The sequence below is a fragment of the Chrysoperla carnea genome, chromosome 3 (genome assembly GCF_905475395.1).
Source record: "Chrysoperla carnea chromosome 3, inChrCarn1.1, whole genome shotgun sequence".
Taxonomy (NCBI): domain Eukaryota; kingdom Metazoa; phylum Arthropoda; class Insecta; order Neuroptera; family Chrysopidae; genus Chrysoperla; species Chrysoperla carnea.
The window spans coordinates 4338269-4351385 of record NC_058339.1 but is presented as its reverse complement, the minus strand read 5'-3'; the positions used below and the strand labels follow the sequence as shown (position 1 = coordinate 4351385).

At 30.8% G+C, this 13117-nt stretch overlaps 2 protein-coding genes across 3 annotated transcripts; one reads left to right on the top strand and one right to left on the bottom strand.

The window, feature by feature from the left end:
- The first annotated feature begins 3605 nt into the window (after positions 1 to 3605).
- Positions 3606 to 5166, top strand: LOC123294974 (cysteine-rich venom protein Cau1-like). Its single transcript, XM_044876164.1, has 5 exons — positions 3606 to 3687; positions 3751 to 3870; positions 3926 to 4080; positions 4620 to 4829; positions 4908 to 5166. The coding sequence occupies exons 2-5, from the start codon at positions 3859 to 3861 to the stop codon at positions 5164 to 5166; spliced, it is 636 nt and encodes a 211-aa protein (XP_044732099.1). The 5' UTR covers positions 3606 to 3687; positions 3751 to 3858.
- Positions 5167 to 5822: 656 nt separating this feature from the next.
- LOC123296996 (pyruvate dehydrogenase phosphatase regulatory subunit, mitochondrial) lies at positions 5823 to 11258 on the bottom strand. 2 transcript variants are annotated; one of them, XM_044878743.1, is made up of 10 exons: positions 10928 to 11258; positions 9805 to 10022; positions 9547 to 9710; positions 9030 to 9377; positions 8284 to 8805; positions 7876 to 8021; positions 7547 to 7695; positions 6861 to 7338; positions 6454 to 6761; positions 5823 to 6322 (listed from the first exon to the last, which is right to left on the bottom strand). In XM_044878743.1, the coding sequence occupies exons 1-10, from the start codon at positions 11147 to 11149 to the stop codon at positions 6193 to 6195; spliced, it is 2685 nt and encodes an 894-aa protein (XP_044734678.1). In that variant the 5' UTR covers positions 11150 to 11258; the 3' UTR covers positions 5823 to 6192. The 2 variants fall into 2 exon arrangements, with proteins under 2 accessions (XP_044734678.1, XP_044734677.1); XM_044878742.1 differs by having other exon boundaries at positions 7876 to 8033; positions 8278 to 8805; positions 10928 to 11257.
- Positions 11259 to 13117: the final 1859 nt, after the last annotated feature.

Genomic DNA, 13117 nt, shown 5'->3' with positions numbered 1-13117 from the left:
AACAATTATATATAAAATAAAAAAGTACATAAATGAAGAAATAAATTTAAAAAAAAAATATTGTGAAAAGTGATGTATTTTTTTGAACAGTTTTTATTTTATACAACAATTGCATATAAATAATAACAATAACAAAAAGAAAAATAAATTATATAATTATTATTAATTTGTGACAACATTCATTTGAATTAGTGCAGAAGAAGACTAAGAACTAACTAAGTGCAATGATAGTGATTCAGTGACTCAATGAATGAGTAACTAACTCATCACCATCGAACGTATTGCGCGTATCGCATCATTATTACATTCTGATTATATTTTGTTGCTAATTTTTAAAAATAATGTATGTTGATTATTTAATTTTAACTTTAACTCTGTTCACTGTTGAAAAACTTTTTTAAAACATATGAAAATATTTAATTTTATTATCTATCTTTTTATTATTATTCAATCAAATTACTACATTTGAAGCCTGAACAAGGAAGAACAGGAACAAGGAAGTACAGTGGAAGAACATCATTTGTGTTAGGTTGGTTCAAAAGTTTTGTCCGTTTTTATCAGTCTACTTAAAGAGGTTACATCCAGTTTCAAGGGCAAAAAAAACACGTTTTCTGTGAGGTTTTTTTTTGGGGAAGAACATTTTTTTACGACATTCTTTAATACATAATTTAATTCTTTAATTTTATCCTCCGGCGGTGGGCACCATATCTCTGGTTTGGATTATCTAAAATATAAAATATCCAAAAAAGTTTTTTGATCCGCTAGTTATCATGTTCGAGATATTTAAAAGGTAGGTGAGACAAAAGCTATCTAAAATGCGATATTCATGCTGATGTATATAAAATTCGAAAATGGATTTATCAAAAGAGAACTGTTATTTTTTTTTGTTAGTTTTTTAGATTTCTTACGCTTATGCAATTATTTTTTAAGTCGGAGAGTGCGCAAGGACTTTGCATACATTTAATAAAATAGTCTCGTGAGCAGATCACGCCTTCATTACTCTTGTTTTTTTTCTATGCTAGTGATTTCCAGATGCCGTTTGTTATTATTTTAGCTCTTGCTAAATGAATAATTTATGAAATGTTGTCGAAAAACGAAACACCTTTTGTTTCATCTTTAATTGTTTATATAACTTTTGCAATTTTATATGTGCTAAATATCGCTTCCTGGGCATCATTCCGAATCCAACAAGCCACCACACGTATTTTTATGACCATTATCTCTGTACTTTAACCAATTTAAACTTGTTGGACAGACTACTTCAGTAAAAACATTCACTTCATTCGATTCTGTACAGTGTGTTTCGTAAGAAACGCACTCTTTTGTTGCATCAGGTAAAATTTCCGCATTTATTGCATATTATATATTTTTTAACTTGGTTTTTGGTAGGGATGTTTAGTCGGCCTGTGCCTTAATTTGATGCTGGCTGTTAATGCTTTTCATTGGTTGGTTCAATCAAAATTTCTTCTTAACAAGCCTCAATGTCTCTAATCAGTAGTCAGTGAACGAATGATGCGATTATTATTCAATGATTTTATACAAATTAAAATTTAAATTATTTTACTTAATTAATTATGGGATTTTAACGCTAAGAGATGTCAGCTCCATCAGTTTAAAAAAATGTAAACTATATTTGTTAGATTCAGCTGATTTTTTCATTGCGTGAAAAGACAATAGATGTATCATATTTGTACCTGCATATATTATCATATAGTTTGAGAGATATACGAGCGCCAGGGAAATTTTGGATAATGGGCTTAATTTTTTTTAAATATTAAGTTGGACTAAGTCTAAATCAATTCTGAAAATTTTACGGGGAGGGGGTGTTATAAGTTTAATCGCCATGTGCGTGTGTCTGTATGCCTGTCAGAACTAAAAAATAGGCGATGATCTTCAAAATCGGTTCAGTTTTGGAGAAGGCTCTAACGGAAAAAGTAATTTAATGGAATTTTCTTAATTTTGTAAATTTCACTTGTATACAGGCCGTTTTTGTACCATCTAGGCATATACATGTCTGTAGTATGACTGAATACATCCGTTTAGTAATGCATCTAAGCGAGATGTATTATATACATGTATTTAACATTAGTTGGGAGACGCTTGAAGAGTGGAAGTTTTTTAGATAATTAATAATATTTGTATGCAACAAAACTCCCACTCTCTGCATGCATACAACAAAAGTCTTGTGTATCGTATCTGTAGCCTTACAATACATGTATATAATACATCTCGCTTAGATGCATTACTAAACGGATGTATTCAGTCATACTACAGACATGTATATGCCTAGGTGGTACAAAAACGGCCTGTATATGTATGTATGGTATGCAATATAAAACATTGTAAGCAACATTTCCGTTAAATATTATATATCTATGTGAGCTAACATTTATAGTTGTTTTTTCTATCGCTAGATAGAGCCTTAGCATTAAAGTCCCATAAAAGACGCACTTGTATAATGTATTTATTAAATTAAATTTGATAGCAATGAACATAAATAATATCTATGTAGATAATTTAAAAAATTTAATGAATTCTATTAAATCGTTATTAATGCTTGTAAAAAAATCCGAATTATATTTTTTCAACTATATAAAAAAATCATATTTATACTTTCAAATCATTGTAAATATTCTTGAAAGATTGAAAAGAGTTTAGATGAAAATATAAAAAGAAAAAATAAAAAACATTCCTCTGTTTTTTGCATAAAATAGTCAATAAATTATCCATATTTCATTTGTTTTTATTTATATCCATTTTGTTTTAATATCAAAAGCGAATAAAAAGGTGTTGGTTTTTTTTTTCAATTATCGTTGTTGTTTATTCCACTTTTTTTGTAGTCCAAGATAACACAAAATTTTCGAAAGTACAATTTTTATAAAATTGAACTTTTTTTATCGAATAGGTAAGGTGATATATTCCTGGGTAAAATGTACATTGTAAAAACTGTTTTTAAGGGTAAAAATCCACTCCACCTCGCTGCAGAGGGTCCTATTGTGATGACAATACTTCTTAAAAATCAACAACAAAAAATTCTGGCCGGACGCAATTTAAAATTTCACCTCGATCAATCTACCTAATTTATTTTATTTAGAATTTTTGATTGATAATAGCCTTGATCTGATTTAATTAGGCAAATCAATAACTTTTTGTAATTATATATGAAATACAAAACAATTTATATGATAATTAAAATTTTCATTGGAAATATCAGATGAAGGTCATTGGGATCTTACAGTTTGTTTTTTCGATTGGAAAAAGTATTAGCTGTTCCAAATATGGCATTCGCTGATCGCTAAATTGGTAGCGTTAAGTGATCGTGGATCTGGTCAATTATACATGGAAACAAATTATTGGTCAAGCACAACATCGTAACACGACACCACCTGGCCCTAGTATAGGTACACCACTGACTGTGGGCGAACTTTTCTAAGAACGCACAATTGTTTGATGCCATAGAAACTTAAATCCGACTCTGGGAAAATAACGCATGCAACTATGGTACAATTATTATTGCATCTCATTTTTATTACACGCATCCATATTATGGAACGAGATAAAGACTCAATAAAGTATTGAATTTTTCAACTTGAAAAAAAAAGCTTGTTCTGTTTACTTTTATCGCAAATATGTCCTACAAGAAAGCTCTTATTATAATTATATTAAGCTTATCAATAGCATTTGTTTGTAAGCATTAAATTTAAAATACAACTTCACAATTTACAAAACGAATTAAAAATGTTTTTCTAGATACCTACCGCAAGTGAACTTGATACAAAAAATAATCCAAAACTTCAGCATGTAATTGTGGCAATCCATAATTATTATCGGTCAATAGCTAGTCCATCCGCGGCAAATATGATAGGATTGGTAAGAATTTTGAAAAATGTATGTGATTTTATGTGTGATATGATCTTTTATACAGAAATGGAGCGAAGAAGCCAGGGAATTTGCAGAAAAAAGTGCAAATACTTGCATAAAAGGTCATTCAGCAGGGGAAGATAGACAGTCTGACATGTTTGGACCATGTGGAGAGAACTTATTTTTTTCATGGTCAAGTGGGCAATACAAATATACTTGGTATATATATTATTTAAATTTTAGAGATTCATTTTCTTGAGTATCCGTATAAATTTCCATTTTAAGTTTTTTTCCTCCTTTTTGCTAACTCGAGACTTATTTTTAAATTGTGCATTGGGTAGAGGAATATTTTTGATTGATAGACGCTTTTTTGTAATTCTTTTAATGGTTCATTAGGACGGTCTTTGACTAAGGCTACTAAGGGGGTAAAATCATTTCATCAAAATTTATATTATTAAAAGAATATTCCCTCTCCATTGAAATCCAGGCTTTATATTATCTTCGTTTTCTGATGCTAATAGCACAGTTTTTACCAATTTTGGCAAATTATAAATAATCATACGTGTTCCGGAATGATTCCTCATCCTGAGATAAAAAGGCTAGGCTGTTAATTGAACAGATAATTAAGCTAGATGGCTGTGACATATCCACCATTATACGGCCATTCATAACGACTCATTCAGGATGCAAACAACTTATTTTGCGAACTGGGATACTGGGAACCGGTTTGGAATACTTGGTTAACTTTTATGTTTTAGGTTTGATGCAATCGAAGCATGGCACTCGGAAAAAAAAGATTTTACATATGGTAGTAAGGACTATGAATTCATGGCTATAGGACATTACACAGCTGTTATGTGGGCTTCAACTTCTCATATTGGATGTGCTTATAAAAATTGTGATACACCGCTTGAAAAACGAAAACCGAATTGGGTCCAAAATAAATTTGCTTGTATCTACTGTACATCGTAAGGACTATTGCCTATATTAAACCTAGAAAGAACCTGTTTCGGTTTAATATATCAAATTGCTTGCTTTTTTTTTAGAGGAAATTACTTGGATAAAATCCATATGCCATATAAAAGAGGAAAACCATGTACCGATTGTCCAAACGATTGCTTCAAGTCATTATGCTTGAATAAGTGTCCATTAAAAAATAAATTACCTGAAAAGTATTGTAAAAAAGATACAGGAATTCTTTTCAAAAAGAATAAGAAGGGTTGCAACGATGTGAATGTTCGTGAAAAATGTCCGAGTACTTGTGATTGCAGTGATCGCCCTTATATACAGCGTTGGTCACAGTAATCGTATTTATTTTTTAAAGAAATAAGTCAATAAATCTATAAATAATTTTCAAAATGGATAAAATAAAAAAAATCATTTTTTTCCATCTTTTATAATCTTATAATATTATACCCAAAGAGTATAAGATAGAGGAGAAAGATCCCATTATTGGCAATGTTAAAAAAGAGTATACCTACGAGTTTCAACGTCTCTAGTGATTTGAGTCCAACCATAAAGACTCTTCACCTCCGTAATTTAAATAGCGTACCGATTCTGTTGTAAATACTGTAGTATTTACAGGATCCAAATACCAGGTGGCACTCGTGCCTGTATACGCTCTCCTCTATTTTATACTCTTTGATTATACCTACCTATTACTCTTTTTGTTTCAAAAGTTAAGTTAGTTAATCTATTTTTGTAATTAAAAGAAAACTGAATAATGGCTCGTTATTAAATCCGTAAAAGTATGATTCCTACGTTGCGGCCGAGGCTGAGCGTCTGACGCGCACTGCTGACGCGTACTTGATTGTTTCTTCTGAACCGGCAGAATTGTGAAATGAAATTAATGGATGTCTTCCACGATTGCATAAAAAGGTGAAATATAATAGTCACTCTTATTTTTTTTTTAATTACCAACTTTATTACACTTTATTACATTTTATTTTATTAAAGAAGGGTGAAAATAATAACGTGGCAAAAAAAGTATAACGTAAAGGTTTAATAGCTTTTGACATCTTAACTTTCGACTTATAAATTATTAATATTAATATACAAATTTGATTTCATAATAAAAATATGTAATTTGTATCTTTTATATGAGCAGTGGGAACTGTTTGTGTATAAGCATACAAATAGAATAAGACGCGAAAAGGTTACATATAATTGATTACGTCCTAGAGCGGATATCTAAAGGATCCTGGATCGAGTCCCGATTTTTGTGTAATTTTTTTTCATTTCTTTCTATTTGTTTAAAATAAAAATTAATTCAGTTGAATTTACAGTAAAACATTTCAATACAATATTACATATTTACATAAAATAAGTTTTTTATTTATCAACAGTTATTAACAATGGTTCTTCTTTAGTTTTATCTCGTGTAGCTTTATAAGCTTCTCGTTCTTGATCTGGATATTTCGTAGGTAAATTCGGAGAATGTAAATGTACTTTGGCACTAAATCTAAACAGATCAAATAAATAAAAAATATATTAATAAATGAATGTGTACAGTGTTTGTTACGTTTACGCGAAAAAAATTAGGCTTGATACGAAGCAGGCGAGTATCAAGCTAGTATTTATATAAAATCTTACCTAATGCCACCAATATCAACTTCATAGTCTCCATCCAAAACATACTCGTTCGTTACAATATCTGGTTCATTTTTCTGATTTAAATTTTGAATAAATCCAAGACACACGTGTTTCTTAAATGTGAATCCAAAACCGGTTGTTGTCGTTTGACCACAATATTTTCCATTTCGGTAGATAGGTTCACCACCCCATGGCCATAAATCAAGTTCATGATCGTGTTCCGTTAATAATAATTGTACATATTTACGTTTTACGCCTTCTTCTCGTTGCTTTAAAAGAGCATCTCGTCCAATAAAATCCATACCTCTCTGAAAAATAAACAAATTATATTCATTTGTCTGCAAAAACCGTGAAAATTTCGGCTTTTTTCAGATGAAGGAATGAGTATATAAAGTAAAGAAACTCACATCAAATTTAACTCGCCATGATCGACCACATTCTAATGGTGTTGTTTTCGTATCTAAATCTTGTCCCCAAAACGCATAAAACTTTTCAACACGTAACGCCCTCGTTGCATAATAACCAGCATGTTGTAAACCATACTTTTGTCCAACTTCAATTAATTTCAAATAAACATGCAGAGCAAACTCATTTGGTATATATAGAACGTAGCCAAGTTCACCGGTATGTGTTAAATTCATAGCACGTATACCATTTGCTAAGCCCACATCCAGTAGTTTATATGTGAAAAATGGGAAATTTTTCGGACTTAAATCGGTATCAGTTAATTCCGATAGTAACGTTCTTGTGAATGGACCCATTATACATATTGCTGTAAACATACTGGTCACATCTGACATTGCAATGCTACGATCCTTTGATAAATGTTTTTGTAACCATACTTTACATCGTGTTTGTTGGATTGTGGGTGCGATCATCATGTAACTGTAAAAATCAATTTATTAAAAACTAGCTTTTAACTGTCCACTTCTCTGGGAAACTTCAATTTAAAACGATACAACGATAAAATATGGTTTCAGATTTATAAAGAATCATTCCTAACATACTGCTTGTGAGAAGAATAATTATAATTCTCTTTTGTAAATATTAGTAACATTGACATTTTAGCAAACGTTAATTTGAAGATACATACTGATTTGGTGATAATCGAGCTAAAGAACAATCATTTTCATAGCCTCCATTTTCATTTTGCATTCCTGTATGAATTATACTTCCAACGGGAACATCAACATCGTTTGAACATACATATTGAAGTGCTCTTACAATTTCGTTGCCTTTCGACTGAAATCAAGTTAAAATTTAATTATTATCATTTAATATTTAATTCGCTGTGTTCTACAGGGTAAGTAACCATTTTGTTTTCTATCACAAAATGGTTACTTACAAGATAACCCCTCTTTTCAAGTAGCAACGCTTCAAAAAGCATTAAGTAAGTTTAGGCAAATGTTTTGTAATACTAACCCAAAGATCAATTTTCGTAAATGATGAATAATCACTTAAACCAACTGTTTCTCTACAAGCTGCATATTCTGCAGCGACACGATCAAACCATGGTGGTTTATAAAATGTTTTTGTGTACGCAATTCTAAATGGTCGTGTACCAACAACTGAAGTATGATCTACAAACAAAAAAAATTGTATTCAAATCTTGGAATTACTCTGACTTTTTACGTCAAACTAAAAGTTATTCTGAGTTTATAAGACTTTTTCAAACTTATTAAGAAAAAGTAAAAATTTAAGAACTGTTATTTTATTTTTAGTTTTGACAGACATTTTTCCACATGGGTTTAATTTACCATTTCGAGAGACTGACTAGCATTTAAAAATAACTACAACCAATAAAGAATGCATTGTTTTATTTACCAGGACTGGGAACATGATCTGGATCAAACCAATTCGGCCTTTCATATCCCATAACTTGACCAAAAACTGCACCTGCTTCACGTAATGCTGGATATATCGGTGACATACGTAGATTTCTACCCGTTTCAAATTCATGTAATGGATACGGTAATCCATAGTGAATGCTTGGAACCTCTTTAACTCGATCCCGTAAAAATTTCCTATTATTATGAAGACCCAAAAATCTCGATATATCTAATTCATACATATCGTAATTTGTATAACCATTTATTATAATATCAGCCGTCGCTCGGCCAACACCGCCTGCTGCTGAAATTCCAACTGCTTTCATTCCTGCTGCCACTAGATAGTTCCTGATTTCAGGACTTTCACCAACAATCCACTTACAGTCAGGACTGAATGCTTCAGCGCCGTTACATAAACGTTCTAAGACCGCATTTCCCAAGAGTGGAATACGTTTTAATAGTTGTTCTAACAGAATATGAAAATGATCCCAATCTTCGGGTAAATAACGATCCGTTTCAGAGACTGCAAATAAAAACAAATCGTTCAAAAAAACGTTCCAAATAAGCAGGGAGCCCGTGACAGTAAAACTGCACTTACGCGGTACAATATGGACTAGGTGTGTCAGAGTTTATCCTGGCAGAAATATTTTTAGGAATAAAATAAAAAAATTCAGCTGAATATTTCTTCAATGATGCAATTCCTCACGGGTCAAGCTAGTATTGATTATTAATTTAAATGAAACAAACCTTGAATGGAACCATCTTCAAATGCTGGCTTAGCATTTGGTTCATAGCCGCCAGCTAATAATCGTCCATGATTTTCACGAAAATAAATATAACCATCTAAATCTCTGACCACTGGGGTCATTGGATTTAATTTTGGAATTGGTTTTGTATGTAAATAATAATGCTCACAAGCATGTAAAGGCACTTTAACGTAAGGTTCAGTTAATTGACCAACTTCACGGGCCCAAAAACCCGCACAATTTACAAAATAATCACATTTTATTGTCCCCTTTTCAGTTTCTACACCAACTACTTCATCGTTCTCCTGAATAATACGTGTTACAGCACAATTTTCAATTACTTTTACATCTGAAAAATCATGGAAATCTTATCAATTAAATATTATTGATGAATTGTTAGGCGAGCGAAGCGAGTCGGATCTTTTTCTGATTTTAATTAGTACGAATTATTACCGCCAGTTGCGAGTTACAACTCCCAGTTATCAATTGTGTATATTAATTAAAATATTATAACAAACCTTTCATTTTCGCTTGTTTAATTAACGTAACACATATTTTATAGGGATCTCCAACACCATCTCCAGGAATCCATAACGCACCTTCAATATCGTCAACTTTAATAATTGGACAGAGCTCATGACATCGTTCTGGCGTTACTAATTCACAGTCTATATTCCAAGCACTATAGTGATCATAAAATGAAGGCCACAATTAATTAAAATTGATTTTTGATTGATCAATATAATTATATTGATTGGAACAATTTGTACGCTCACATTGCTTGTGCTTTCATTCGTCTAAATACTGTCATACGATCTTTGGATCTGGCAATATTTAAACTGCCACATTGTTTCCAACCAGTTGAAAAGCCCTGTGCTTCTAATGTTTTGTACAATTCAATACTAGATTGTGCTAATTTTACTTGTGCTAAACTAGGCTTGTAAGCTCCTACTAAACCTGCATGGTGCCATGTAGCTCCCCCACCGATTCGTCCCTAAAAGGTTACTTCGTAAAACAGTGTGCATTCATTATTTTCATAATAGGCCGCTCAAAATAATGGTTTTGCGTGGACTTGATTTTCGCCCATTTGACGATTATTTTGAGCGGCCTATAATTTAGTGATGTGACGAATTTTCACATTCTTATTCGCGAATATTTTTTAACATTCGCATTCGAATACTTTTTAATCAGTTAAATTTGATCGCCAGATAAATGCAATTACAGCAAATTAACCTCGAATCAAAACAAACTGAAGTTCGAGAATGTACAAAATACAACATTCGTTTCATCACTATTTGATATTTACATTAAAATTCAAATATTATTGCATGCATTCGTTATTAAATAAATGATAAGTAGCCTGGTAGTCTAAATTGGAACTACTGAGAACGGGTCCACTTCCTGTTTTGATTAGTACGAATTATTATCGCCAGTTGGCAGAGTTTATCTGATTATCAAAAAAGCGGTAATTCAAAATTTTTAAATAATATTTCATAAAAATCAGTTAAGCAAAAAAAAAAACTACCAAATCGAGGAAAAGATGACTAAACTTTTTAAATTTATTTATGTGGATCGAATTCGGTATTGAATAGCTCCTCTACGTACTTTTGAAGTAATATACCAACTAAAATGCAAGCTCAGTTTCGCTGGGCAGCGCTTATGTGAACAAATAGGTACTATTCTTAGTTGACACAACCGCATAAATCGAGTTCGATGTCATTAATAAGTTTACAAGGTTTATGTTGCTATAGCACTCATTTAAAATGAAAATTTTCAATAATTTCTAAGCGTTAAGTTCGTTGCCCAACGAAGCTACCAATTTTTACATTACATCTCAAATTCGATCATTCTTACTGGAAAACCCTTCGAAACGTTACATATATTCCTCAAAAGAAGTACCTTTTCGATGATAGTAGTTTCTGATCCCCAACCTTTTTCCGCTAAGTGATATGCCACAGCAGCTCCCATAACTCCACCTCCGCATATAACAACTTTTGCATTGGAAGGTGGTGGTGCATTATTATCACCCAAATCGGCAATATCAGTTGATGGAAATTTTGAAGATACATGTCGAACTATTTGTAAATTATTTTTACATATTTGTATGCTCTTAGGTAGCATTATAATTATAATTTATTAATTATTAATGTAAAATTTTTCTTATTTTCTTCATTTTATTAAATATGAAATTCTAGTTGAATTGTTTCAATATTGTATTCTAACCTCTAATAATTATTCAATGCTAAATATTTGATTAATTTCGTAATGTCTATTCTATCTCTGTTTTTTTTATTACAAAATGAATGAATGGGGGCAATAACTCTAAAAATAACAGATATTTTGTTCACTCAAAAGGATATTGTGAGGTTTCACATCATTTATAAATTAATTATAATGATTTACATGTGTTTAGAATAAATATAAATTATGTACATTTCTTAAAAATAAACTTTGGATAAGATGATAATTTGGGGAAAAAAATGGTAGTGATTTTTTGGAGTTTATTGTGGAGGGGTTCGAACATGTTTGTTTTAGATTCGTATATGAATTTTTATCTATTATATTTGGTACTGTATCCTCCAAGGATTATTATATTAATAAAATGTTTATTTTAATAAATAGAAAGAAATTATTTAGTTCAAGAAAACATAATTTTCCAAAATCGTATATTATTATCTGTATTATGTTTGCATTTCGCAGTCCCGGAGTACATGAAAAATAGAAAACAGCAGATCGAATCTAAATATACAGGGTGGGCTATTTTAATTTATGCATCTGAATATTTCACCAGAGGCGCCATCTATTAAGGAATGTCTCAAAAAAAATTGTACCTACCTTTATCTTTTATCCTTTACATCGATTTCAGGTATATCAAACAGAACCTACATTTTTAAGTTTATTGTAAAAGGTAAGTAAAAAGAAATACATAATGGGTAAGTTTAAAAGATCTGTAAAAGAAAAATAAATACTAAGTTTAACAAAACAAGTTTATTAAAAAAAAGTGAGTAAAAGGTATTTATATTACATTATTGATACATAAAATATGTCGAAGATAGAGTAGTGGCTAGCGCAGTCGCCTCAGGGTACACAGTACCTCGGTTCGATTCTAGCATTGACCCGTATCATTTTTAATTAAATATACTATTATGCCAAGATAATGTCATTTTTTTTTTAGATAATTGTTATGAGGACCAAAAGTCACAAATAAGTAAGAGAGCGAGGTATATTTTAATTCCCACCCCCTGACAGGAAAGTGATTTATGACATAGGTAGGTAGTAGGACTAACTTAATTAATTTATTGTGAAATAACATGTTCTCCTATTCCAAAATCTTATAAAATTTCATTTAACAAGAATAAATTTTAGCTTGTACAGCAAAATAAGTATTTATTTAATATTTTGTAATAGGCGAATATGTTATAAAAAAAAAATGGGATAAAATATAAACCATGTTCTCCAATCACAAAATTTCAAATTTTAGTCGCAACAAGCTTCTATTTGTATTTTAGAATTACAAAATTTAATGTTTTGTAATAGGAGAATATGAGTGAGATAACTTATATGACATGTTCTCCTATTAAAAAGTTGAAACTTTTAGCATAACCAAGCCATTTGTACATTTTTTAAAATATTTTGTAGCAGGAGAACATGATTTAAAAAGGGTGAGTTTTATGATAATTTAAATTCCCACCTACTGACATAATAGTGATTTATGACATATGTATAACAGGAGTTATTTATAACAAGAAGGCGAGCTATATATATAATTTAATCCCTTGACAGAATAGTGATTTATGACATATGCATAACAAACGTTATTAATATTAAGAGGGCGGGTTATATATATAATTTTAACTATAAAAAGAGTGGAAAATTTTAAACATCAGGAAAAATTCATTTGATATAAAAGTAAAAATCTTAACTCCACCAGGATACGAACCACCGTACCTTGGTTTGACAGGCAAGTGCTATACCCACACAGCTACCCAACATATACATTACGTTACAATTAACTCCATACTTACCTTTACTAAGTATGTTATTAATTAGTTAATAATTTTGTTCTGAAAGGAAAAATGGGATAGAAAA